Source organism: Pseudonaja textilis, chromosome 17, assembly GCF_049901715.1.
Source record: "Pseudonaja textilis isolate UNSWEBS1 chromosome 17, rPseTex1.2, whole genome shotgun sequence".
NCBI lineage: Eukaryota > Metazoa > Chordata > Lepidosauria > Squamata > Elapidae > Pseudonaja > Pseudonaja textilis.
This window is the reverse complement of record NC_142006.1, coordinates 5,084,664-5,110,157: the sequence shown is the minus strand read 5'-3', so window position 1 is coordinate 5,110,157 and position 25,494 is coordinate 5,084,664. Positions and strand designations below refer to the sequence as shown.

Here is a 25,494-nt window from a genome sequence, read left to right as displayed (position 1 = left end):
GAGAAAAAGAGAGAATGAGAGAAAGCTAGACAAATAGACAAAAATGCGAGAATCAAAGAATGAAAGAAAAAGAGATACAAAGAATGAAACAATGAGAGAGAATGAGAGAAAATGAGGGAATGAGAGAAAGTGAGACAAATGAAAGAATAAGAGAGAAAGAGAAAATGAGAGAAAGTGAGACAAATGAAAGAGAATAAGAGAGAGAAAGAGAATGAGAGAAAGTGAGACAAATGAAAGAGAATAAGAGAGAGAAAGAGAATGAGAGAAAATGAGGGAATGAGAGAAAGTGAGAAAAATGAAAGAGAATAAGAGAGAGAAAGAGAATGAGAGAAAATGAGACAGACAAAAAATGACAGAGTCAAAGAATGAGAGAGACAGAGACAGAGAGAGAGAGAGAGAGAATGAGAGAGAGGAGGGAGAGAGGGAGAAGAGGATGGGTTTGTCCAAAATCCAGCTTGGTAGCAAAGTTTTGTCAGGAGGGAAACCAAGCAAGCTCCTATTAAAATGGGAACAAAAGTCCTTCTGGCTTCCCAGACTTGAAACTTTTCATTTCTGTGGCATGAGCCACAATTTTTTTGTTCATTCTGTGGCTTTCACACTTCCCTTATTCCTGATGGATTGAATCAAGGCAGCTGATTGAGCAAAATACAAGCTGACTTCTGGGGTCTTAGAAACATGTCGGTGGATTGGCCCCATTACACCGAGCCAACTTTCCATTATGCCTGCCTCCCTTCCACGGACTAGCTTTCTTCTTCCAGAATTCTCAGCAATGGTCAACCCCACTGGAGCAGTGGTGGGATTCAAATGTTTTTTTTATTACCAGTTCTGTAGACAAGGCTTGGTGGTGTGGCATGACTTGGTGGGTGTGGCAGGGGAAGGATACTGCAAAATCTTAATTTCTACCCTACTCCTGGGGAAGGTTACTACAAAATCCCCCCATTCCCTCCTCACCCACTAACCTGCTTTCCAGCTCCATTCTCCTGTGCAGGGCAACCAAAGAAGACCCAGCCGATCAGCTGGGACTCAATGGGAGGCAGAGAATAGATGGGGGTGGGGCCAATCAGAGGTGGGATTTGCCGGTTCTCTAAACTACTCCAACTTTCCGCTACCGGTTTTCCAGAACCGGTATTACAGGAAGGGACAAAACGGGTCTATTATTCAGCCTGCAAAGCCTGCAGAGGTTTTTTTTCAAGCCTCTGGGAGGCCAAAAAAGGCCTCAAACCAGTCGAAAATCAGCTGTGAGGCGCACGCATGCGCAGTGAGGTAAGTTTACCTGTGGCTCACCTGCTGGCACAAATTGGTTCGCCATCACAGGCCTAGGTTATGGATCATGGCCAACATAGCCATTTTTTTTTTTTTAAAGAGAACAACCTCACCCAAAGTCTCCCACCCTGTTATTCTCCTCAGTCAAACTAACACAAGAAGCAGGGGAATACACCTTCCATCTTTGAACCCCATTTTAAAAAAATAATAATACACAAGGTTCTGCCTAGCTTAAACAAAAGGAAGAAGGAGCTTTGATTTCTCCTGTTCCTTCAGTTCAGCCGGTGGGTTGGATTTAGTCATACTTAAGAGTAATCTCATTGAAAAAGACTCGGATTTGTCAGCTCTGACTAATTTAAGCTCTGTTGTATGACTAATGGCTGGAACTGTCCCAGTGTTTTTTAAGCCACTTTCCTTATTCTGATGATTAGATAAATAGAGCAGCAAGCAGGCCTCGTGCCAGAATCCTTTCCTGTACATTTTTATATGGAGTGGAGCGACTTTGAATGGTCTATCATCTCTCTCTCTCTCTCTCTCTTAGAAGGCGAGACGTGTAGTTATTGTATTTAGTCTGCAAAATCTTATCTCTCTGTTTCAAAATCCTGCATGCAACACTCTTGGGCTGGATGGCCAACTCAGATATTGAATGTCGGAAGGGGGAAAGTCCCCAAATTGGAGTCATTGTGACGACGATGGACTCGCCCGATCTACACACCGCGGTGAATTGCATCAAAATAGAGCTGGAAGGGACCTCGGAGGTCTTCTAGTCCAACCCCCTGCTCAAGCAGGAGACCCTAGACCCGTGATGGCGAACCTGTGGCACCCGTGCCACAGGTGGCATCTAGAGCCATTTGTGCCGGCACACGAGCTGCAGGAAAACTTACCTCACTGCGCCTGCGCACGCCTCACAGCTGATTTTTTTTGGCTGGTTTGAGGCCTTTTTCAGCCTCCCAGAGGCTTGAAAAAAAAGTCTCTGCAGGCTTTGCAGGCCGAATAATAGGGCCGTTTCGTCACTTCCTGTAACACCGGAAGTGATGAAATGGGCCTATGATTCAGCCTGCAGAGGCTTTTTTTTCAAGCCTCCGGGAGGCTGAAAAAGGCCTCAAACTGGCCACAAATCCTCTGCGAGGGATGTGGGAGGCACGCGTTGCCTTCTAGGTGCTGGCATGTGAGCACACAAGCGCAAGTGCATGCACAATTTTTGGCACAGAAGCCCCAAAAGGTGAGCCACCACTGCCATATACCATTCTAGACCCCAGGTGGCTGTCCGGTCTCTTCAGAGATGGAAGCACTCACAACTTCTGAAGGCAATTCGTTCCACTGACCGTCGGAAATCCGAGCCTTAGTTCTAGGTTGTTTGAAGACCGAACACGGATGAAACAAGGATCGTTTCTAGAGCAAAGCTTACAAAGCCCGGGGCAGGGAAAACTTCCAAGGCCAGCTGAGCCCAGAGATACATGCCTAAGAAGCATTTCTACAGTGATGGGTTTTTAATTGCGGATGTCTTTCTCCGTCCCAGAGGGCATGAGCTGGAAGGATTTTTCTTTCCCCTTGTGGTATTTATTTATTATTTCCTGTGAACTCATTGCTGTTAGGGGAAAAAGAAAAAGGAAAGAGAAAAAAATAAAAAGGAAAAGAAAGAAAACTTTCCACGATCCCTTTAATGATACAGCACGGAGAGGAACCACTTACGGAGAGGAGGAGGGGAAAGGAGTAAGGAGGACTCTAGGATAACCCTGGTGTGAGAAGGTCAGGGGAGGGGAGGAAGACAAGAAAGGGGGAGGTTAGGTGGAGAAAATTGTGAATTGTGAGCAAGGGGGATTCAAGCTTTCGAAAGAGTTCATCGAATCAACCCCAAAGGTTGTTGTTCTTTCATTAAGTTGGTCTGGCAGCGCATGTTTCTTTTGAGCGCATGTTTCTTTTGAGCAAGTGTTTAGGACGGTGATGGCTAACCTTTTCAGCTTGGTGTGTCGAAAATCGGGAAAAAGTGTAGCCTTCCTCGGGTCGTGTGTCACTTCAAGAAATATCAATGATTTGGTTTATGACGGACTGGGCTGGGAGGATCACACAGGGCTGTGAAACTCGTCTCCCTGGTCTCAGGGCTGCAGGTGCAAGGATGTGGGGATCGGAAGGCCACCTTGCAGGGCTGTGAACCTCACGGATCTCCTTTCCTCCTGTAGCGTTCCTGAGGTAATGAAACTGACAAACCTCAGTTTATGGCGGTTAAAACTGGTTCTCTGCTGCAAAGATCTCGCGGCAGCGGTGACACCACGCCTCCATGCAACAAGCAGGGAGCAGGGATTGGAGCAGAGCACAGGCAGCCTCTAAATGTGCAGGTTTTCCCCACACCAACAGGCGTGTCAGTCAAAGTGCCTCGGCGTGTCACGAGTGACACGCGTGTCATAGGTTAGCCATCACTGATTTAGGAGAGCATGGTTTAGCGGAAGGAGAAGGTATGGTGGGATTCACATATTTTTACTACCGGTTCTGTGGGCGTGGCATGGCTCGGTGGGCATGGCAGGGGAACGATACTGCAAAATCTCCATGCCCTCCCCACCCCACTAACCTGCTTTCCTGCTCCATTCTCCTGTGCGGGGCAACAAAAGAAGACGCAGCCGATCAGCTGGGAACTCAAGGGGAGGCAGAGAATAGATTGGGTTGGCAGGACAAGTCAGAGGTGGGATTGGCCGGTTCTCCCAAACTACTCCAAATTTCTTCTACCAGTTCACCAGAACTGGTCAGAACCAGCTGAATACCCAACTCTGGAGATGGAGGAGGTGGAGAAGGAGAAGGAGGGTATGAAGATTGATCATTGAGAAATGGTGTGCCAGAAACGATCACCTTGCTTTCTCTCTCCACCCCAAAGAAGAAGAAAGTTCTGATGAACTTGCTTATTTGCATGGTGGTCAACCCCGGATTGGAGGAAGGAAAATTGTGCTGTAAACAATCTCCAATCTCCCCGGGTTCCAAAACTTCCATTCAATCCCATAGATATGGGTCATAAATGTGAAAAAAGGTCATAAGTTACTTTTTTCAGGGCTAATTTGCCAAAGACAACTAACATGGACTTAATGAATATTGGGCTAACCAGGACAGGAAAAAAAAATATCAACATGCCAACATGTGTTGTATGAGGGAATAAAAACCTCTTGCGGGGCACTCTCACCATGTAAATTCCTTCATACCTGGTCACGATGTTCCTCAGCAAAACAATGTTGGATGAAATTTAGACCTTTGTCCCAAAACAAATCTTAGTTTCTTAACTCGTTTTGGGGGTTTTGCTCACCCCAAGTACTTTTTTGGGGAGGAGATATTCACCGTTTCTTTCTAACTTAGTGGGGAGACCAATCACCACTTATTGACTTTATTTGACTTTACTTTCTTGTCATTGAACCTCGTACCACGAAATCAAACACCGTCTTCAGTGCGCATCCTGACCATGAAAATAAACACAAACACACATCCTTCACCCTCCACATACATTGAACTGAAAACCCCAAACACCGCACCAACACTGCACAGGTGAGACTGCACTGTACAGGTGAGGTGGCAACCCGTTTCGAATATGTGAGATCAGCTGCCTCTCTAAATCTTTTGTAAAGCTATCGGCACATATCCTAACCAGAGTCAAGAGCTGTATTTATGAACAACCAAAATTAGGGAACGTTGTTATTGGAAAGTGGTATTTTGGGGTGTTGTTTTTTTTTTTTTTAACTGACTTGTGTGCTTGATCAAACTTCTCCTTACTTCCCCTAAGTAATTTATTTATTTTCTCTTGGAAAGCCAACCTTTTGTTGCCGTTAGGGGGAGCTTTTGTGATCTTCCAAGACGCGCACATACACAAACACAGAGGTGTGTGTTGTATTTATATGCCAATACACAACACCCACCCCCTCACCGATTAGATGCAGGCATGCCCTTCAACCCTAAATATCCCCCATCAGGCACAGAGGTTGCTCCAGGCTTGTGGCCTGTGCAGGTACCTGTGGATTTATTATTTGGGGGAAGGAAGATAGAAGACAGGTAAGAAAGTCCAGGGAGAGACAAATGTGTTATTTGGAAGGAAGGAAAGAAAGAAGGAAGGAAGGAAGGAGAGACAAAGAAAGGAAGGAAGCAAAGACGAAGGAAGGAAGGAAGGAAGGGAAGGCAAGATAATGTTTTTTAAATCTTTTTTTTCAATTTAAAAATACAGCCTTGTTCAATTTCTGTTTGGTGTTTTTCAAATTAGAAATTTAGAAATTAAATGAACAATTTTTTCTCTCTCTCTGTCTCTCTTTCTATCTTTCACCCTTACTTTCACCCTCTCGCTTCTTCTCTCCCTTCCTCTCTCTTCCTCTCTCCCCCCCCCAAAAAAACCCCCAATTTTCCTGAAAAGCCATAGAGCAGCTTTTAATGTTCCACTCTCTGTGACTTGGTACCTCCAATTTCCCAGTGAACAAATCAAGTGTGCATTTTCCTCCAGGATAATCTGATGAGAAACTCAGATTTGAAGTAATGGATTAGCTACAGTGAAGGGGACACCCACCCTCCAAGATCTCTCTCTCTCTCTCTCTCTCTCTGTGTGTGTGTGTGTGTGTGTGTGTGTGTGTGTGTGTGTCAGGCTGACAATTACATAACTTTGGAGGAAAAAAAGGGGGAAGAAGAAAAATTAAGGCAGAGAGAGGCAGGGAAGAAGGAAAGAGAAAGCCTTTTTTAAAAAAAACAAACTTTTTTAAAAAAATATGAGTGTCAAGTTTCAAGACTTTTTTTTACTCGCTGTGGGACAAAAAAAAGTTTAAAAGGGGGGAGAGACCATACCAGCACTGAGGACGGGGTGGTCCACCCAAAGTGAGGGCAATTCTTGGGGCCAAAAGGCATAAGTTCAAGAATAAGAGCTTTGGAAGGATCTCAAAACAGAGGTGGAGGTGAAATGTTACAAGGGAATGGTCCTCCTCCTCCTCCTCCTCCTCCTCCTCCTCCTCCTCCTCCTCCTCCTCCTCCTCCTCCTCCTCCTCCTCCTCCTCCTCCTCCTCCTCCTCCTCCTCTTCCTCTTCCTCCTCTTTTTCTACTTCTCCTCCTCCTCCTTCCTTTTCCCCTTCCCCTTCTTCTCCTTCTCCTTCTCCAGTGTGAATAAAAGTGGTCCTTACAGAGGATGGTCCCACTACAAGACTTTAATCTGGCTCTTTCTTTCTAATTCCTCCCTCCCCTCCTTTAACCTCCCACCCTTTTCTCCAAAGTGATGGATTAGTCATTATTCTTTGCTGGAGTGGGGGGAGTATCTTTCTCTCTTTTTTTGGTGGGGTGGGATGGGGGGAAAGAAATATCCCCCCCCCCAAAAGCCGACTCAATCAGTAATTTCTTGTTTATTCTTCCTCTTGTCTACCTCTCCTTTTTCTTTCCTCTCAGTGGGAAAGAAAGGAAGGGAGCGATGAAGGTGATGGAGAGGGAAGCTGAGAGAGAGAGAGAGGGAGTGAAAGAGAGGGCAGGGAGGGAGAAGGAGAGAAAGAGGGAGATGGAGAAAGAGAGAGGGTCGGTTGGGGAAGGAGAAAGGGAGGGAGGGAGGCAGAAGAAAAGAGTGAGGGAGTGAGGGAGGGAGGAAGGAGAGAGAGAGAGAGAGGGAGAAGAGAGAAAGAGAGGAGTGAGAAGGAGAGAGAAAGAGCGAGAGACGGGGAGGGAAGGAGGGAGAAGGAGAAAGATGGAGTGGGAGAGAGAGAGAGAGAGAGAGAGAGAGAGAATAAAATGAAACGGATCAGAGCATCACAAGCACGCTGGACTCTTTGAGTGGCTGTTGCTGCTTCCAGGGGAGCCAACGGGGGCCGTGAAAGAGAGGCGGTTAAATTTCATTTTATTTTGAGAAGGGTGGGTGAAAGGGGGGAGAAAAAAAAAGAGAAAGAAATCTCGAAGCGCGCGCGGGGGGCGCGGGGGGAGAAAGACGCTCGGCTGTGGTGGTGGTGGGGGCAAGAGAGAGAGAGTGCGAGAAAGAGAGAGAGAGAGAGAGGGAGGGAGATACAGAGAAAGAGAGGGAGAGGGAGGGAGATACAGAGAGAGAGGGAGGGAGAGAGAGAGAGAGAGAAGAAAGAGAGAGAGAGAGAGAGAGAGAGAGAGAAGGCAAGGGAGAAGGGTTATAAAGCGCGTCGCCAACAAGGGCGCAGGGAGAGGAGCGGCGAGCGAAGTCCGAGCGAGCAAAAGCCGCGAGGAGGAGCTCGCAAACTGGCAGCCCGCGCGAGCGCTCGCCAAGGCAGCCGCGGCGAAAGCACGCGCGGCGATGCGGCGCTGGGCTCTCCTGCTCCTGCCTCTCGCGGTCGTGTGCGCGGCGGCGGCGGCGGCGGCGGCAGCAGCCCACGCCACCGGTGGCGGCGGCGGCGGCGGCGGCGGCGGGGGCGCCGGGGAATGCGGGCTGGAGGAGCGCTCTCGGCGGGCGCGGCGGGCCACTCGGCGCCAACAGCACCAGCAGCAGCGGCAGCAAGCGCTCCTTTGGCGTTCCCCGCGGCGCCGGGCACCTGCGCCACCAGGTTAGCCCAGGGTAGGCGCTCTCTTGCCCCTTCGGCGGCCGGGGAGGCTTGGAAGCGCCGCGCGTCCCGCGACGCAGGAGGCGAGCGTCGGACGAGGCCCCGGGGCCAAACGAGGGTCGGCAGCCCCTGACCCCGCCGAGCAAGGCGTTCTATTTCCGCGGCCAGGGCGACCAGCTGCGCTTGAAGGCGGAGCTGGAGATACCCCGGGATGCCTTCACCGTCCAGGCTTGGCTCCGGCCCGAAGGGGGGCAGAAAGCGCCGGCTGTGATCGCAGGTAAGGAGGGAGGGGGCTTGTTTGGCGCTGCCCCGAAGTTGGCGAGGCGCAAAGGTTGGGGAGGACAGGGGAGGCGTGCGAGCAGGAGGTGGAATTGGGGGTCCTTTTGGCGTTGTCCGGAGTCCGCGGGCGCACGGTTGAGGATGACAGGAGAGGCGGGCGCACGGGGGTGTCGGTGTGTGTGTGTGTGTGTGTGTGTGTGTGTGTGCTGGGGGTGGGTAGGGATGGGGGAGAGATTTGGCGCTGCCCGAAGTTGGCGGGCGCACGGTCGGGGGGCATGGCAGCTGCGCCTGGGAAGCTGCTCGGTTGGCTAGGGCTCCTTTGCGGCCGCCGAAGAGACGCGCGCCAAGGGCGAGGGGTCCCGAGCGGGGGTCTCGGCATTGTCAGGGCGTTCTCCGGCGGCGGCGGCGACGACGACAACAACAACAGAGCCACGTGCTGTTGTGTCTCGACTCAACACGCCCTTGTTTGCCTGCTTTTGTGTGTGTGTCTCTCTTTCTCTGTGTGTGAATGAGCCGGAGAGACCCCCGCGAATTTCTCACCACGCGGGGAGTGGATCTGTCGAGCCGATGGGAACTGCTTAGCTTCCTTCTCTTACTCCTCGCCTTTGCAACTCCGGGACGGAGCGAGGCTTTAGGAAGCGCGCCTGAACAGGGAAATATATATATATGGGATGGAGAGCTGCTCCCGGACGAGGAGAGAGGGGAGGAGAAACGAGCGGAGGGGAGCCCCTTTCCTTTCCTTGCACGGGACCCCCGAGGCGGCAGCTTGGTGATCCCGCCGTCCGTCCTTGGGGACCTCCCCCCCCCAACCCCCGTTTCCAAGGACACCGATCGGCCTCGGGGCACGTCTGCATGCGCCCCAACGGGAGTCAAGCGCCGGGGAACCGCGGGTGCTCGGCTCCTGCATCCAATGGCGCACAAGATCGCGCGCGCCTCTTTCCCGGGCGGGGGGAAAAGGAAAAAAAAGGGAAGAGAAAGAGAGAGAGAGAGAGAGAGAAAAAAAACACCCTCGTTTTTTCACCCGCGCGGCCTTATTAGTGTCAAGTTAAGTTTGGGAGAGCCGCCCCTCCCCTTCCCCTCCCCTCCCCGTGAATTCCTAAGCGGGAGGGATTTGTGGGGGGAAAAACCTTTGAAAAGCGAGAATATCGCTTTTTCTCTCTTAATTGTCATTGTTATCCTTGGCTTAGGAGCAGTCTGCTGGGAAAAGGGGACGGGATGGAGAGGGCGATCGGTGGACGGAGGGATTTGTGCCTTGGGGCGTGCGATGCAAGCAATCTGTTGGAAGGGACCTCGTAGGTCATCTAGTCCAACCCCCCCCCTACTCCGCCCAGACAGGAGATCCTGCCTACCCTATTTCTGACAAACGGCAGTCCAAATCTCTGGTCCAAACTCTTCCCTCCCAGCCCCGCGTTTCCTTTCTCCTCTGGGTGCGTGGCTTTTTTGTGTTTGTGTTTTTTTGTCAAAACAGCTTGGCAACCGTGGCTATTCGCCTTCGCCAGGGGGGTGAACTTTAACGGTGCGGGGCGAAGCGTGTTTACTCAGGAGTCTGTCCCGGGCTGTTTGCAAGGCGAAGAAACACCCCCCCCGCGCGCGCTTGGCATCCTAACCTCAAATCAACCAAGTCGTTGCGGGGTGTGTGTGTGTGTGTGTGAGAGAGAGAGAGAGAGAGAGAGTGCTACGATCCCCCCACCAATCGTGGCTTCTGTTGTCAGGTATTATTACCCCCGCCCCACAACTCCGCTCCCCTTCACGCGCCTCCGGTGACTCTCTCCTTCTCTCCAACGGGCGGACGATGGGAGATCGAGCTCCCCCCCCCCCCTCCTCCGGAGAACACCTTGTGGGGGGATAAGGCATTGCCTGGCTCTTACTGCGGGCGGCGATTTAAACATAAACATATGCAGACAGTTTTTAGCATTTTTGAAATTCCTTCCAATTTAGCAACTGTAAGTCTCTGGTTGCAGGGAAAAGAAGAAGAAGAAGAAGAAGGAAAAAAAAAACGCTTTTTGTTTGCTTCTACCTTCCTCCTTTCTCTTATTTGGGGATGTTGAAAAGTGCAGATTTGAGCTCTGGGGAGTTGCCAAAAAAAAAGGGGGGCGGAGTGAAGGGTTTTTAAAAAGCATCCAGGTTTGCCTCACCCTTCCCTGGAAAGGCTTTGCCTGGGTGCCCCCTCACATCGAAGAGCTGCCCTGAATCTGACCGGTTGGAAGAATGTGGTTGGATCATCGTGAAGTTCTTTGACTCGCCTCTGATATCAGTAAAAAGAAGAACCTTTGTAGCTCGGGGTGGAGAGGAAAGCTCCCTGGTGCTCTCTGAGCTTGGGGCGGATGTTTCATGACCCAACTAGGTAACATCATCAGTGCCAAAAGGGAGTGGGGTTTGCAGGAAGGAGTGGAAGGGTGGAGGAGGAAAATTGGATTTTTTTTGGTGCTCTCTGAGCTTGGTGTTTTTCTTGCAGTTGTTCATGACCCAGTGCTAGAAGGGAGTTAGGTTTACAGGGAGAGGAGGAGGAGGAAGGAGAAGAAGAGGAGGAGGAGGAGGAGGAGAGGAGGAAGAGGAGGAGGAAAAGGAGGAGGAGGAAGGAGGAGGAGAAGGAGAAAGGAGGAGGAGGAGGAGAAAGAGAGGAGGAGGAAGGAGAAGGAGAAGGAGAAGGAGAGGAGGAGGAAGGAGAAGGAGAAAGAGAGGAGGAGGAGGAGGAGAATGAGGAGGAGGAAGGAGAAGGAGAGGAGTAGGAGAAAGAAAGGAGGAGAAGAAGAAAGAGAGGAGGAGGAGGAGGAAGGAGAAGGAGAGGAGGAGGAGGAGAATTGTAGGGTCCTTGGTGCTCTCTGAGCTTGGTGTTTTTCTTGCAGTTGTTCATGACCCAAACTAGGTAGCATCTTCAGTGCTAGTTCTAGTTTGTTACCTAGTTTGGGTCATGAAACTTGTCTTGCAGAAAACCACCAAGGACCTTCCTCTCCTACGCCAACCCCGCAGAGCTGGATCTTCAAGCAGCAAACTCCAGATGGGACGGTTCTGTTTCGGAGAGTTAGTTTAGGGGAGGTTTCCTACTTTTCTTCTCTTTCTCCGGAGACCAACTGTCATTTAAGAAGCCCCCCCTCCCTCCCTCCGGCTTCTTTAAAGAAGCTTGGGTTCAAATATGGCAGGGCTACTTAGAGGTTGGCCCTTGCCAAAGTCAACCCCCCACTCTTGTTCCATCCGTCCATCTGTCTGTCCATGCAGTGCTTCTTTTAAAAGATTCCCTTGCTCTTCCTGGCTGTTTCAAAGGGAGTTAGAAGCCACCGAGATTTCTGAATTGATTCAGAGATCAGAAATGGCTTTATTCTTTGGTGTTATTAGGAATGTTTTATTGGTTGGCTGGTTGATTTGCATCCCTCGTATTTTTCTGCCTATTTTTTCCCGCAACATCAACCCTGTGAAGTGAGGGGGGGGGAGGGGGGAGGGAGGGAGAGAGAGAGAGAGAGAAAAAAAAGAGACAGAGACAGAGAGATGATAGATAGATAGATAGATAGATAGATAGATAGATAGATAGATAGATAGATAGAAATAAAGGAGGAGGAAGAGGAGGAGGAGGAGACTGGTTCAAGGTTATTACCACCAGGCCCTTCATCACACCATACTTGCACTGAGAAGGGGATGATGGGAGTGGTAGTCCCCAGCTACATTTTTTTCCCGAGGGAGCGGTTTGCTGCTTCGAAGTGACAAGTGAGCAAAAATATGGTCACAGTGGAAGCTGTTTTCCTCTCTTCCTTTCCCTCCCTCCCATTAATTAATTAATATTTATTGGCCACCCAAGTCCTGTGGAGTCTAATTGCTAAAGCCTAAGAATAATTACTTAATTAATTCATATTTGTTGGCCAACCAACAAATCCAGTGCAGTCTAGCTGCTAGAACCTAGGAATAATTTAAACAACCAATCGATTAATTAATATTTATTGGCCACCCAACCCCTGTGGAGTCTAGTAGCTAAAGCCTAAGAGTAATTACTTAATGAATGAATATTTGTTGGCCAGCCAACAAATCCAGTGGAGTCCAGTTGCTAGAACTTAGGAATAATCAGTTACTTATTGACCCAATTCCAGTGGAGTCTAGTCGCTAAAGCCTAAGAGTAATTAATGAATATTTGTTGGCCAACCAACAAATCCAGTGGAGTCTAGCTGCTAGATAGGATTATTTAATTAGTTAATCAATCAATTAATCAATCAATTGATATTAATTGTCCACCCAACCCCAGTGGAGTCTAGTTGCTAAAGCCTAAGAGTAATTACTTAATTAATGAATAGTTGTTGGCCAACCAACAAATCCAGTGGGGTCCAGTTGCTAGAACCTAGGAATAATTAATCAATTAATTAATATTTTTGGGCCACCCAACTCCAGTGGAGTCCAGTTGTTAAAGCCTAAGAATAATTAATTAATTAATTAATATGGTACTTGTTGGCTAACTAACAAATCCAGTGGAGTCTAGTTGCTCAGGCCTAGAGATAATCAACCAACCAACCAACCAATCAATCAATCAATTAAAATACATTGGCCATTCATTACCTCTCTTGTTGCCAGAACCTAGGGTTGCATTTTCATCTCCCCAAGCCTGTTTGCAACAGACACCCCATGATTGGGACAGCTTGCCGGTTGAGTCTTTATCTCAAGGGTCTTCAAACTTGGCTAAGTTTAAGGCTTGTGGACTTCCACTCCCAGAATTTCTGAGTTAACATGACTGGAGGAGGAATTCTGGGAGTGGAAGTCCACAAGTCTTAAAGCTGTCATGTTTGAAGACCCCTGATCTGCAGTATCTATCTTCTATCGCCATCTCCCCACCCTCTCCATCTATCTATCTATCTATCTATCTATCTATCTATCTATCTATCTATCTATCTATCTATCTATCTATCTAATCCAAGGGTCTTCCAATTTGGCAAGTTTAAGACTTGTGGACTTCACCGCCCAGAATTCCTGAGCTGACATGACTGGAGGAGGAATTCTGGGAGTCGAAGTCCATAAGCCTTAAAGCGGTCAAGTTTGAAGACCTCAATGCCCTAGAATTGACCTAAAGGAAGAAATGTCTCCTCTCATCTAGGGTAAGAAGCACCAAAACAACCTCAAAAAAAGCGTGTGGCTTCCCCATGGCTCCCTACCAGTTCCCCCCCCCTTTTTTCCCCTTGGGGGGACAGAGAGCCCCGTTTTATACCCCCTCTGTGTCTTTTGGAGAACTGACAGAGTCAAGATTTCATCTTCCTTTCTTCCTAATCCCCAGGAAGCACTAACCGAGTCGGTGGTCCCCGCCATCCCCTTCTCCGGCTCAGATGGGCCCCTGGGCTGTGCCTCCTGCTGGGTTCCTGGCCTTTGCTTGCCCCCCCTCCTCCCCATTGAAAGTTGAGAGGCGTGGAAAGTCTCTTTTCTCTCCCTGTCCTCGCAGGGCGGGAGAAAAATTGACGCCATGCCAGGCTTGGCTGGATGTAGAAACATTTGGGCTTCTGCCAAGGAGCGAGTCTAGCCTTCGCCAAGGAGGGAGGCTTCCCCCTCCCCCTCCAAATCCCCTCTCATCCAGATCCGAATCCAGAATTCATGGCCTTTTCAAACTAAGAAGTTCCTGAGCGCACAGGTGGCTCGAAGAGGGTGGCAGGGATCCTAAACAAGGATCTCCTTGGGGGGCGGGGGCAACTGAGAGAGAGAGAGAGAGAGAAGGAGGGAGGGAGGGAGAGAGGGAGAGACAGAGGGAGAGGGAGGAAGGGAGAGAGGAAGGGAGAAAGGGAGAGGGAGGGAGAAAGGGAGAGGGAGAGACAGAGGGAGAGAGGGGGAGGGAGGGAGGGAGAGGGAGGGAGAAAGGGAGAGGGAGAGAGAGAGGGAGGGAGGGAGAGAGAGAGTGGGAGGGAGGGAGAAAGGGAGAGGAAGAGAGGGAGAGGGAGAGAGGGAGATAGAGGGGGAGGGAGAGGGAGGGAGGAAGGGAGAGGGAAAGAGAGGGAGAGGGAGAGAGAAAGGGTGAGGAAGAGAGAAAGGGAGAGAGGGAGAGGGAGATGGAGGGAGGGAGAAAGGGAGAGGGAGAGAGAAAGGGGGAGGGAGAGAGAGAGGGAGAGGAAGGGAGGGAGAAAGGGAGAGGGAGAGAAAAAGGGAAAGAGAGGGAGAGAGCGAGAGAGGGAGGGAGGGAGGGAGAAAGGGAGAGGGAGAGAGAGAGGGAAAGAGAGAGAAGGAGAGAGAGGGAGGGAGAACGGGAGAGGAAGAGAGAAAGGGAGAGCGAGAGGGAGAGAGGGAGAGGGAGAGGGAGAGAGAGAGAGGGATCCCAAAACTGAGCCGCTGGTCTCCTTTGGCCAAAGGGGCTCCCTTTATTCCTTGTATCAGGGAGCAGCTTTCGCTTGGGCAAGAGGCTAAAAAAACTGCTTCCAATTAGAGGCGCTTTTATCAGGCGGTTCCATTGTCTGACTCAGGGTGACCAAGTTGCTTTTTGTTCCTGTGACTTGAGATATGACAAGCCGGCTTTTTTAAAAAAGCAGGAAAACACACACACACACACACACACACACACACACACACACACACACACGAGTCGGATGCCTCTCTTTCGGCTTATGGACGCCATTTGCCTGAGTGATGCTTCCTTGCTCTTCCCTTAGATGGGGGGTGAGGGGTGTTTCTCCAAACTTGGCAACTTTAGGACTTGGGAGACTTCAACTTCCGGCATTCCTCAGCCAGCCATGCTGTGTCTGGAGAATGCTGGGAGTGGAAGTCCAATAGTCTTAAAAGTTGCCAAGTTTGAAGACCCCCCCCCCCGACCTAGATGCAGTGGTGGGATTCAAAATGTTTTAGTACCAGTTCTGTGGGCGTGGCACGAGAAGGTTACAGCAAAATCCACATTCCCTCCCCACCCCACTAACCTGCTTTCCAGCTCCGTTCTCCTGTTCAGGGCAACACAAGGAGACCCAGCCAATCACCTGAGACTCGGGAGGCGGAGAAGAGATGGGGTTGGCGGGGCCAGTCAGAGGCGGTATCGGCCGGTCCTCCGAACTATTCAAAATTTCCACTAGCGGTTCTCCAGAACCTGTCAGAACCGGCTGAATACCCACCTCTGGATAGATGGCTTGCAAATCTAGATCCTTAAATGGCCTGTTCGATCTAGAGGAAAAAAAGGCAGAGGAGGGAAGAGGGAAAACAAGAACAACAGCTTAAAAAGAGAGGGTATTTCCAACTTCTAGGGAGGATGAAATGCAGACAGTGGGCCCGCTTAGGCTGTGATGCGAGGGATTGTAAATTTGGGGGGGGGGTGTTCTGCCTTTTAATCAAGCGAGACTTGTCCAACCCAGGATCCCAATTCTCTCAAACTGTTCTTGATGAATGGTTAAGGGAGAATAGAATAGAGTAGAGTAGAGTAGAGTAGAGTAGAGTAGAGTAGAATATAGGATAATATAGAAATAGAATAGAGAATAGAGTACAGTGTAGAGTACAGTAGAGTAGAATAGAATATAGGATAATATAGAAATAGAATAGAGAATAGAGTACAGTGTAGAGTACAGTAGAGTAGAATAGAATATAGGATAATATAGAAATAGAATAGAGAATAGAGTACAGTGTAGAGTACAGTAGAGTAGAATAGAATATAGGATAATATAGAAATAGAATAGAGAATAGTGTACAGTGGAGTAGAGTAGAGTAGAGTAGAATAGAATATAGGATAATATAGAAATAGAATAGAGAATAGAGTACAGTGGAGTAGAGTAGAATAGAATAGAATATAGGATAATATAGAAATAGAATAGAGAATAGAGTACAGTGGAGTAGAGTAGAGTAGAGTAGAATAGAATATAGGATAATATAGAAATAGAATAGGAATAGGAATAGGAATAGAATAGAATAGAATAGAATAGAATAGAATAGAATAGAATAGAATAGAAATTGTCTGAACTGGTATAGGGTCTCCGGCTTTTGGCTGAGGGTTGGACTATAAGATCTCTAAGGTCCCTCCCAACCGCAAGTTTTTGAAGAAATGCAAGGTTCAAGTTTGCTCTAGTTAGAGGAAACTCCCCGTACCTTTCTTGCTCCGGCTTATGGAGCGAATTATGGGTCATCCTTTCCGCAAAGGGCATCGAATCTCCTCCTTCCAAAGCTCCTGGGCAGATCCAGTCTCAAAGGTTGGGGCCATTCTTGGAAGCCTCTTTCAAGAAAAGCCAAATGTAGTAATTACAGGGGAAACCTTGCTTTTTAATGCCTGGAAGGGGAGGGAATTGTTTTTCTTTCCCTTCCGGGATGATGATGATGAGAAAAGAAAATATGAAATTGTAAACAGGGCAGACAAAAGTATAAACATAATGATCGGAAAGATACCGAAACTTAGAAAAAGATATGTAATGGAACGTAGAAAGGAATGAGGTAATTAAAAACAAGGTTGAAGAAAGTAAGGGAAGGGGAAAAATTATCGCGAAAACGATAAAATACTTATGAGATATGGAACAGAATATAAAGACGAATATGTAATTGAGTTTATGTCTGTGTGGAGAAGTGGTAACCTGGAATCATGCTGTTCTCAAAAAGATATTTTATTTGTATTATGTTTTGTGGAAACCCAAATAAATTTTTTACCAAAAAAAAAAAAAAAAAGGAAAGCCAAATGAAACAAAACAGGCGACGGGGGAAAGGTTTAACTCGGTTCCAGGTGACAGCGGATCAAAGAAAAGAAAAGAAAAGAAAGGAAAGGAAAAGAAAGGAAAAGAAAAGAACTCCCTCTTTTCGAAGCTTTTACGAGCTTGCTGTCCACTCCTCCGAAATGGAAATGCCCTGACATCACCGTCAGCTGCAGCTCGTGGTGCGTGGGTGGGTGTACGCCTGCTTTTCCAAACAGTTAATTTTACAATGCTATTAAACGAGGGCCTCTTTGTTGCTCTGGGTCATCCTCGTCTCTGAGGGTAGGTGGCCTTTGGTGCGAGGGGCTGCCAATTTTCACACGGTCTCCTCTCCCAAGCAGAGCTGTTTTGCAACTCCTGCGTGACTTTGGGGAATATCAGCTGCTGTCTCTAGTAGCAAAGCCGAGCAGCGGGCGAAGGGGATGGAGGTGGCGGGAATCCTGGATGAATTAGGCAAGTTTGTCTCAGCAGCTGAGATCAAACTTTGCTTCTCCCCCTCACCTCCCCACAAGTTTCAGGTTCAGTGCCTGGGTCCCTACAACATTTGGAATTACATGAGCTAAATAACAAGAGCTCTTCACAGCCCTCTCTAAGGCGCCTTACAAAATCAGCCTATTGACCGCCAACAATCTGGGTCCTCATTGTAACCCACCTCGGAAGGACAGAAGGCTGAGTCAACCTTGAGCCAGTCACGATCGAACTGCTGGCAGTGAGGCAGAATTAGCCTGCAATAGCAATAGCCCTTAGACTTATATACCGCTTCACAGTGCTTTACAGCCCTCTCTAAGTGATTTACAGAGTCAGCCTCCTGCCCCCAACAATCTGGGATACTCGTTTTACCAACCTCAGAAGGATGAGTCAACCTTGAGCCAGTCAGAATTGTACTGTAGGCAGTGAGCAGTGAATTAGCCTGCAATACTGCATTCTAACCACCGTGCCATCACGGCTCAAGAACCAGTGGTGGGGTTCACACCACAAGCTAAACTTGATCCATGTTGATCTTGGTTAGGGCTAAAGGCTGTCTCCTCCTCCTCCTCCTCCTCCTCCTCGTCTTAACCCATGGTGTGCAAGAAGGCTCGCTTTGCTGAATTAGGAATCTTGAAAGCCAAGTGAATGGATTAATTCATTAGTCAGATTTGCTGCTAGCTCTTTTCTAGCTAAGCGTGAGGGTCTTCAAACCTGGCAAGTTTAAGACTTGTGGACTTCAACTCCCTGAGCTAACATGACCCGGAGGACAAATTCTGGGAGTTGAAGTCCACAAGTCTTAAAGCGGTCAAGTTTGAAGACCCCTGAGCTAAGGAGATGCTACTTGCTGGCTTTTGAGATCTGTTTCTGGCTGCTCTCCAGAAAATCCACCCGCAGGTTCTTCTCAGGCATGTTTGGGTGTTTTGGGAAAGTTAAGCAGATGAAGAAGGCTTTTCAATCTTTGGGATATGCTTAGTATCTTCATCTTTAAATGTAGCCCTCTTTTAGTTCTAAAGGCAACTTCTGACCTTTGGGTAAATAGTTATCTAGTCTTTTCTTGAAGACTTCCAATGATGCTTCTGGAGGCAGGCCGTTCCACTCATTGATTGTTCTCACAGTCAGGAAATTTCTCCTTATTCCTAGGTGGCTTCTCTCCTTGATTAGTTTCCAATTCAGCCTTCCTCCTTTTCAAGGTGAAGGTTCCCCTACATGCTAGTCGTTCCTGGCTCTAGGAGGTGGTGCTCCTTTCTGTTACAAAGCCGAAGAGTCAGCGCTGTCCGAAGACGTCTCCGTGGTCATGTGGCCGGCATGACTAAACGCCTTCGAAAGCGCATGGAACGCCGTTCCCTTCCCACCAAAGCGGTCCCTATTTTTCTACTTGCATTTTTCTTACATGCTTTCCAACTGCTAGGTTGGCAGAAGCTGGGACCAGGAACGGGAGCTCACTCCGTGACGTGGCGCTAGGGATTCGAACCGCGGAACTGCCGACCTTCCTGATCGACAAGATCAGCTTCTTAGCCGCTGAGCCACCGTGTCCCCTCTTGTTCTCCTTGTCTCTTTTCTCCTCTTAGGGGCTACCAACCCCGCCTCCCCAACCACCTCAAGACAAAAACAAATTCAATTGCTTCCCACCAAGCAAGCGGACCAACACGCAATTGTTTCACCAAACCATTCATGCTCACCCAAAGAAAAAGTGAGTGGGATTCCTTAGCGCCCTGCTAAGTGTGCGCTGCACATAGGCTCCTTCCCAACCCATCTTGAAGGCTCTTAGGGACCCACTTCAAGAAGAAGCGTCTTGTGATTTCTGAAGGTTTTCTTCCCCGGCGGAGAACAAAGTTGTGTCAGAGGTCAAGACGAAAGGTAAGGAGGAGTTCAGCGCAGGCTCCTTGAACCAGCCTCTAAAACCTCAATGCAACTATTGTTCCTGCGTAGAAGGAAAGACTTTTCGAAGGCTGCTGAGTTTGGGACTGTCAACACGCAACATCCCGAGCTGCCTCCCTTTAGGCAGAATGATAACAGATACGCTCGTGTTTCCAAAGCAGAAGGAAACGTTAGCAAACATCTTCTTCTTTCATTCCTGCAAGCATCTCCCTGTGAGGATACCGAAAGATGATGGAGATCTGGAACAAGAAAATGCAAATAGCACATAGTGCTCATCGGGATCTTTGTTTCTGCACCCCCCACCCCCACTGCCTTCCCTTGGCATGCAATCCCCAAATGACAAAAGCCGTGATGGGGAGCTTCCTGCATTGTCGGGCTGCTTGTTTGTCCCCTGTAAAGAACGATGGGACAGGGCCGGCGAGTGCGCAGAGAGCGATGCAGGCTAGAATGGCCAAACGCTTGTGGCCTGGCTGTGAGAGCAAAGGCTCAAAGCCCTTCCTTGCGAAATTTGGAACAGCGCGATAACAGAAGCTGAATTGTGTGTGTGTGGGGGGGGGGTTGTTTGTTTCTGAGACCAAAGAAACTTTGGGGAAAGAAAGAGAGAGAGAGATTGCAATGTGCTGGGATGACGGGCAGCTAGCCTTAATCTAAAACTGATAAGCGTTTTCCCCTTTCGCCGGTGGACATTGGAGCTCTTATCCTGTTTTCTGATGCAAACACCTGAATCGTTGACTTTGCTTTCCCTGTTTGCTGTTTTCTTACCTTATCGTCCTCTTCTCGGTCCCTTCTCTTTCTATCTTTCTGTCCTTGATGCCGTTTCTTTTTCCGCTCTCCCCCGCCATATCTTGCCCGGCAAAGTTGTCCTCTGTTTGTCAGTAGCTTGACAAAGCAAAGAGAAGGCATCTGATAACTTTGATTTTTTTTCTTCTTCTTCCCAACCTTCCTTTGTTGCCTTGAGACCGAGCTGTTTGCAGAGAGGAGGCAAGGCATTCTGAGATCAGGGTTTTGGGAACCTGACGCTGCCCTTCACCAACACCCCCTACTCACGCACACACACACACACACACACACACACACACACACACCTCCAAAGCCTTCAGAGATGTAAGATGAATGGCCATGAAAACAGGATCTGATTCAGTCCATTCTGAAACCTGGGATATTATCAGGAATAAATTTTATATATTTTATATTTTAAAATTTTATATACCCCTGTCACAGGCATATAACAGAATAACAGAGTTGGAAGGGACCTTGTAGGTCATTTAGCATGACCCCCCCACCCAAGCAAGAGACCCTACACCATTTCTGGCAGATGGGAGTCCAGTCTCTTCTTGAAAGCCTCCAGGGATGAAGCTCCCACAACTACTGAAGGCAACTTCTGTTCCATGGGTGGATTGTTCTCACTGTTAGAAAGTTCCTCCTTATTTCTAGGTTGAATCTATCAATAAGAATAGAACTGGGAGGGACCTTGTAGGTCACCTAGTCCAACCCCGCCACCCAAGCAGGCGTTTCTGGCAGTCCAGTCTCTTCTTGAAAGCTTCCAGGGATGAAGCTCCCACAACTTTCAAAGGGAACTTATGTTCCATCATTTGATTGCTCTCACTGTCAGAAAGTTTCTCCTTATTTCCAGGTTGAATATTTCCTTGGTCAGTTTCCATCCATTATTCCTTGTCTGGCCTTTGGGTGCCTTGGAGCAGCAGTCACCACCCATGGGTCGTGGCCCACAGGTGGGCCGTGAGAAAATTTTGGTGGGCCGCAGAGAAATCTCACCCCCAGAGCATCCCCCCAAAGCAATTAATCCAGGCTGCACAGAAACACAAGGCTGCGCTATCCACATGGCCCGCGGGAACCCTCCCCGCCCACTTACTCCTTACCCAGCAAACTTGCCTGCTAAAATTGCTATTTTTCCTTTTTCCGACCATCAGCTGTTCTGCTGTGCTGGGAGATTTAGATTAGCTAGAAAGCAGGAAATCGTTGGATTTCTTGCTTTCTAGCTAGTTTTTAGATCTTCGGCTCAGCACAGCTGAACCTCCCTTAGGACTGAAGGTTTTCTTTCAAGCAAATTCAGTGCAGACTTATGGCAAGCAAATTTGGGAGACTTAGCTAGCCGATGGCAGATAGATAGATCATTGAATGATTCTGTGAGCAACTCAACCTGCCTGCTTTGCCTGCTTTGGGGTAAAAGTTGTTCCTTTTTTAAATAAAAAACTCAATATTTACATGCATGGTGTGCTGTGAGTTAATTTTGTGAGTTTGCTTGCTAGAAAATTTTATGTGACAGACTGAGCTAGCTGATGGCAGATAGATAGATCTCTGAATGAATCTGTGATTCTGTGAGCAACTCAATCTGCCTGTCTGCTTTGCCTGATTTTGGGTTAAAGTTGCTCTTTTTTAATTTAAAAAAATCAATATTTATATAAATATTTATAATATTTACATACACGCCATGCCCAGCCAGTCACATGACCACCAAGCCACACACACAAATTAGGCCACGCCCACAGAACCTGTTAGGTGGTCCCTGGGATCTAAAATTATGAGTTTGGTGGTCCCTGAGATCCAAAAGGTTGGCAACCCTTGCCTTGGAGAATAGCTTGACCCCCTCCTCCTCTCTGGGGCAGCCCCTCAAATATTGGAAGACTGCTCTCCTGTCTCCTCTGGTCCTCATGCCCACTTCCTGCAACCGTTCTTTGTATGTCTTAACCTCCAGGCCCTTAATCATCTCGAATAACTAATATTCATTAGTTGTAAAAAAGGAACCGAATTGCATAACCCAATCAATATGCCATTCATTCATAATAAATGCAGCCGATAGGCCTCCGCATTCCGTTGCTGAGAGCCATAAACTTATTTTTAGGACAGGCTTAAACTGCAACTATAATTAAACAAAGTTATTGTTTCAGTGCCATTCTGGTCTGAATGCTTTTGAAACACAGGAAGGATAAAATACAGCACAGAAATGGTCCTAGATGGAGCGGATTGTTCTTGTATTTATTTGGAGGGGAACGCTGAGATTTGAGCATCTTGGCCTTCCCTTCTCCATTTTTTTCTGTACTGTGGCTCCTCCTCTAGATCAGGGGTCACCAAGTTGTGGGAGCTCCATCACTCGAGACCTTCAAGAAGAGATTGGACTGCCATTCGTCAGAAATGGTGTAGGGTCCATCGCTTGGGCAGGGGGGGGGTTGGACTAGATGACCTCCAAAATCCCTTCCAACTCTGATTATCTGTATCTAACCTTTTTTTTTTTAACGCAGCATCCTATAAGGTATCCTGAGCCCCAAGCTCTGCTTTCCATTATCCTGGAGTTTGAAAGAAGGGTGGGCCAAAGGCAGCTGTGTTTTAAGCCGGGGGGGAAGGGGGGGGAGGAGCAGAAAGAAAACAGTGTGAGATTTACAACTGTTGCTGGGGGAAACTGAGCCAGCCTGCAGTGCTGGGGAGACCCATTGTCAGCGGGGCAGGGGCAGGACCTTTGCGAACGATTCTTGTGTGTTGCACGATCTCGCTGGCTTGCCTTTGGTCTAGCCTTCAACTTCTTGTATTCCCACCAGCCTTGTTAAAAATAAAATGAAATAAAATAAAATCATGTTTTCCCTGGTGTTCCTGGCTCAGGAACGGCTTCACGGTGAAGTTTGTTCTTCCCACCGCAAGAAGCCCCGCTTGGCTTCGTCAAATGAAAACGGGGATTGAAAGGGGCTTGCGGTTTTCAACTGCAGGATGGAGAGGGGGTCCCATCGCCCTGGCTCAGAACAGATCATCAGAGTTGGAAGGGACCTTGTAGGTCATCTAGTACCACCCCCTGCCCAAGCAAGAGACCCTACACCATTTCTGACAAATGGCAATCCAATCTCTTCTTGAAAGCCTCCAGGGATGAAGCTCCCACAACTTCTGAAGGCAACTTTGGTTAGATAGTGATTGATTAATAAAACAATGCAGGTGATTTCTTCCAAGCAACTATCCCACATTCTTGCAATTTTTTTGGCAGCCCTGCTCTTTGGGGTTCTTTCTAACTCTGCCCAACCGCCGCCACCAGACCAAGAAATCTCCGCTGACTTTTGGTAATACGTTGGGTCAGTCATCCCCAACTTCATTCAGTCGCATGCACCATGGAAATAGTTAACCCAAATCTGTCTGTTTTGATTATTTTCCGCTGCCCAGAAGAAAGCTCCGGATAGGTTCTTTCTTTCAAGCATTCTGCGGCAAATTTGATACTAAGTGATTAAAGCATGCAAAAAAGGAGAGAGATCGGAGCTCCAACTTTTTTCCTCCCCATTCATGGGCCTCTTGACTGCAGCTTTGATTGTTGACCGAAATTCCCCTTTCATAACTAAGACCTGTCACCTTGGGTTGGATTATCCCAGCCATGAAAGCTATGACAACTTCCAGAAGTTACTCAGGGGAGGGAAATTAGCTCTCCTTGTTTTTTTTCTCTGAAGAACAGAACCGGTGGCCTATCTCCACCCAGACCTCTCTTTCTGGAAAGTTTGATAGAAACAGGGTCCTGTCCCTCTCCGTCTTCGTAGCTGCCAGTCATGTTTCCGTCACCCTTTTCCCCTCATTTGTACAAGTCAACATCTCATAGAGAAGCCCACCAGATCATGCACACCAGCCCTTCTCACTTGGGCGCCACCTCTCAGCTGTTCATTGGCTTGAGTTCATTAGTTGTTGTGGCTTCTATAAAAAAAAAACCTATAAAAAATATTTACAGGCCCCTCACATCCTGGACATAAACTGTTTCAACTCCTTCCCTCAAAATGATGCTATAGAGCACTGCACACCACAACAACTAGACACAAGGGGAGTTTTTTCCCAAATGCCATCACTCTGCTAAACAAATAATTCCCTCAACACTGTCCAACTATTTACAAAGTGTACACTACTATTACTATTAATCTTCTCATCACTCCTTATCACCCATCCCCTCCCACTTGTGACTGTATGACTGTAACTTTGTCGCTTGTATCCTTATGATTTATATTGACTGTTTCCTAGTATGATTTGATTGTTTATTGTACTCCATGACTAAGTGAAGTACCTGATGATTCTTGACTCTTGATGAATGTATTTTATTTTATGTACACTGAGAGCATTTGCACCAAGACAAATTCCTTGTGTGTCCAATCACACTTGGCCAATAAAGAATTCAGAAAAGATGTTGAGACTCTAGAAAAAGTGCAGAGAAGAGCAACCAGGATGATTAGGAGACTGGAGGCTAAAACATATGAAGAATGGTTGCAGGAACTGGGCATGGCTAGTCTAGTGAAGAAAAGGACCAGGGGAGATAGGATAGCAGTCTTCCAATATTTGAGGGGCTGCCACACAATGGAGGGGGCTCGAGCTATTTTCTAAAGTACCTGAAGGCCAGACAAGGAATAATGGATGGAAAGTGAACAAGAAGAAATTCAACTTAAAAATAAGGAGGAATTTCCTGACAGTGAAAACAATCAACCAGTGGAACAGAAGTTGCCTTCAGAAGTTGTGGGAGCACCATCACTTGAGCCTTTCAAGAAGAGATTGGACTTCCATTTGTCAGAAATGGTGAAGGGTCTCCTGCTTGGGCGGGGGTTGGACTAGATGACCTGCAAGGTCCCTTCCAACTCTGTTATACTGTCTGTCTTATATATTGTTTTTCCTTAACTGTTCCCTTCATTTCAATCTGTGATTTGACCCCAAAGAAGGATTCCATTGCCATTCAGGCGAGCCAAGGTTTTGACTGTTGTCCTTTAAGAAATCAACACTGGTGGTATTTGATAATCATTATGACCCAGTCAGTGGTTGCATGGCATTTGGCAAACGCTGCAACCCAGTTTAGAAATAAGACAAGGAAAGCGAAGCTGGTATAAACAGCCTAGAGACGTTATTGTAATGAGATGAATCTTGGCTTCATTTCAATGGTGTATGAGACTTAGTGGGTTTGTGGCAAAGTTAACCGTAAGTACGGAATACCGCAGCTAAGTGTTTCTTCCACAAACAAAAACCCAGCTCCCTATTATTAGAAAGCTGGCACTATTTTTTAAATTTCCACAGGTCTCTAAAAATACAAAAGAGCAGGGTGGGGGGTGGGGTGTATTTATAAATATGACCCATCCGCTGTTCATTTCCTTTGCTTCGGCAAAGTAGGCTGTAAGACGTGAAGGCAGGTCTTCCCTGAACCGAATCATGCAGAACTTGTGCAAGTTGAGCCACCTCTGAATCTTTGGAAGCAAAATCAGAGCCGTGATGGTAGAGGAACCTCTTGTCTTGAGAACCTGATAAACACCCCCCTACCCCAGTTCGACCACCCCAAAGAGCTGTTTCTCCGTAGAGGTGTGGGATGCGGACGGAGTGGAGGTGTCGGTGCCAGTTCAGATAGCATGATGTCAAAATAGATGTCCTTCCTGATGACTCAGTGCGGTACCTTCGTACCTTCACATGCAATCAAGGGGGTAGACCACGTTTGCTTCCTATTGCAGAAGTTTATATGTAGTGGGGCCCATCCTCTTGGTATTCTCCTACCTCCCACACCAGGGGTGGGATTC

The 25,494-nt window shown here is 47.9% G+C and overlaps 1 protein-coding gene across 1 annotated transcript in view; it reads left to right on the top strand.

Moving 5' to 3' along the window:
* The first annotated feature begins 7,387 nt into the window (after nt 1–7,387).
* PAPPA (pappalysin 1) overlaps nt 7,388–25,494 on the top strand; it is a 117,410-nt gene continuing 99,303 nt past the window's right edge. The window contains 3 exon segments of the mRNA XM_087914615.1: nt 7,388–7,726; nt 7,729–7,797; nt 7,800–8,028. Of these exon segments, the coding sequence (XP_087770741.1) occupies nt 7,508–7,726; nt 7,729–7,797; nt 7,800–8,028 (517 nt within the window). The 5' untranslated portion in view covers nt 7,388–7,507.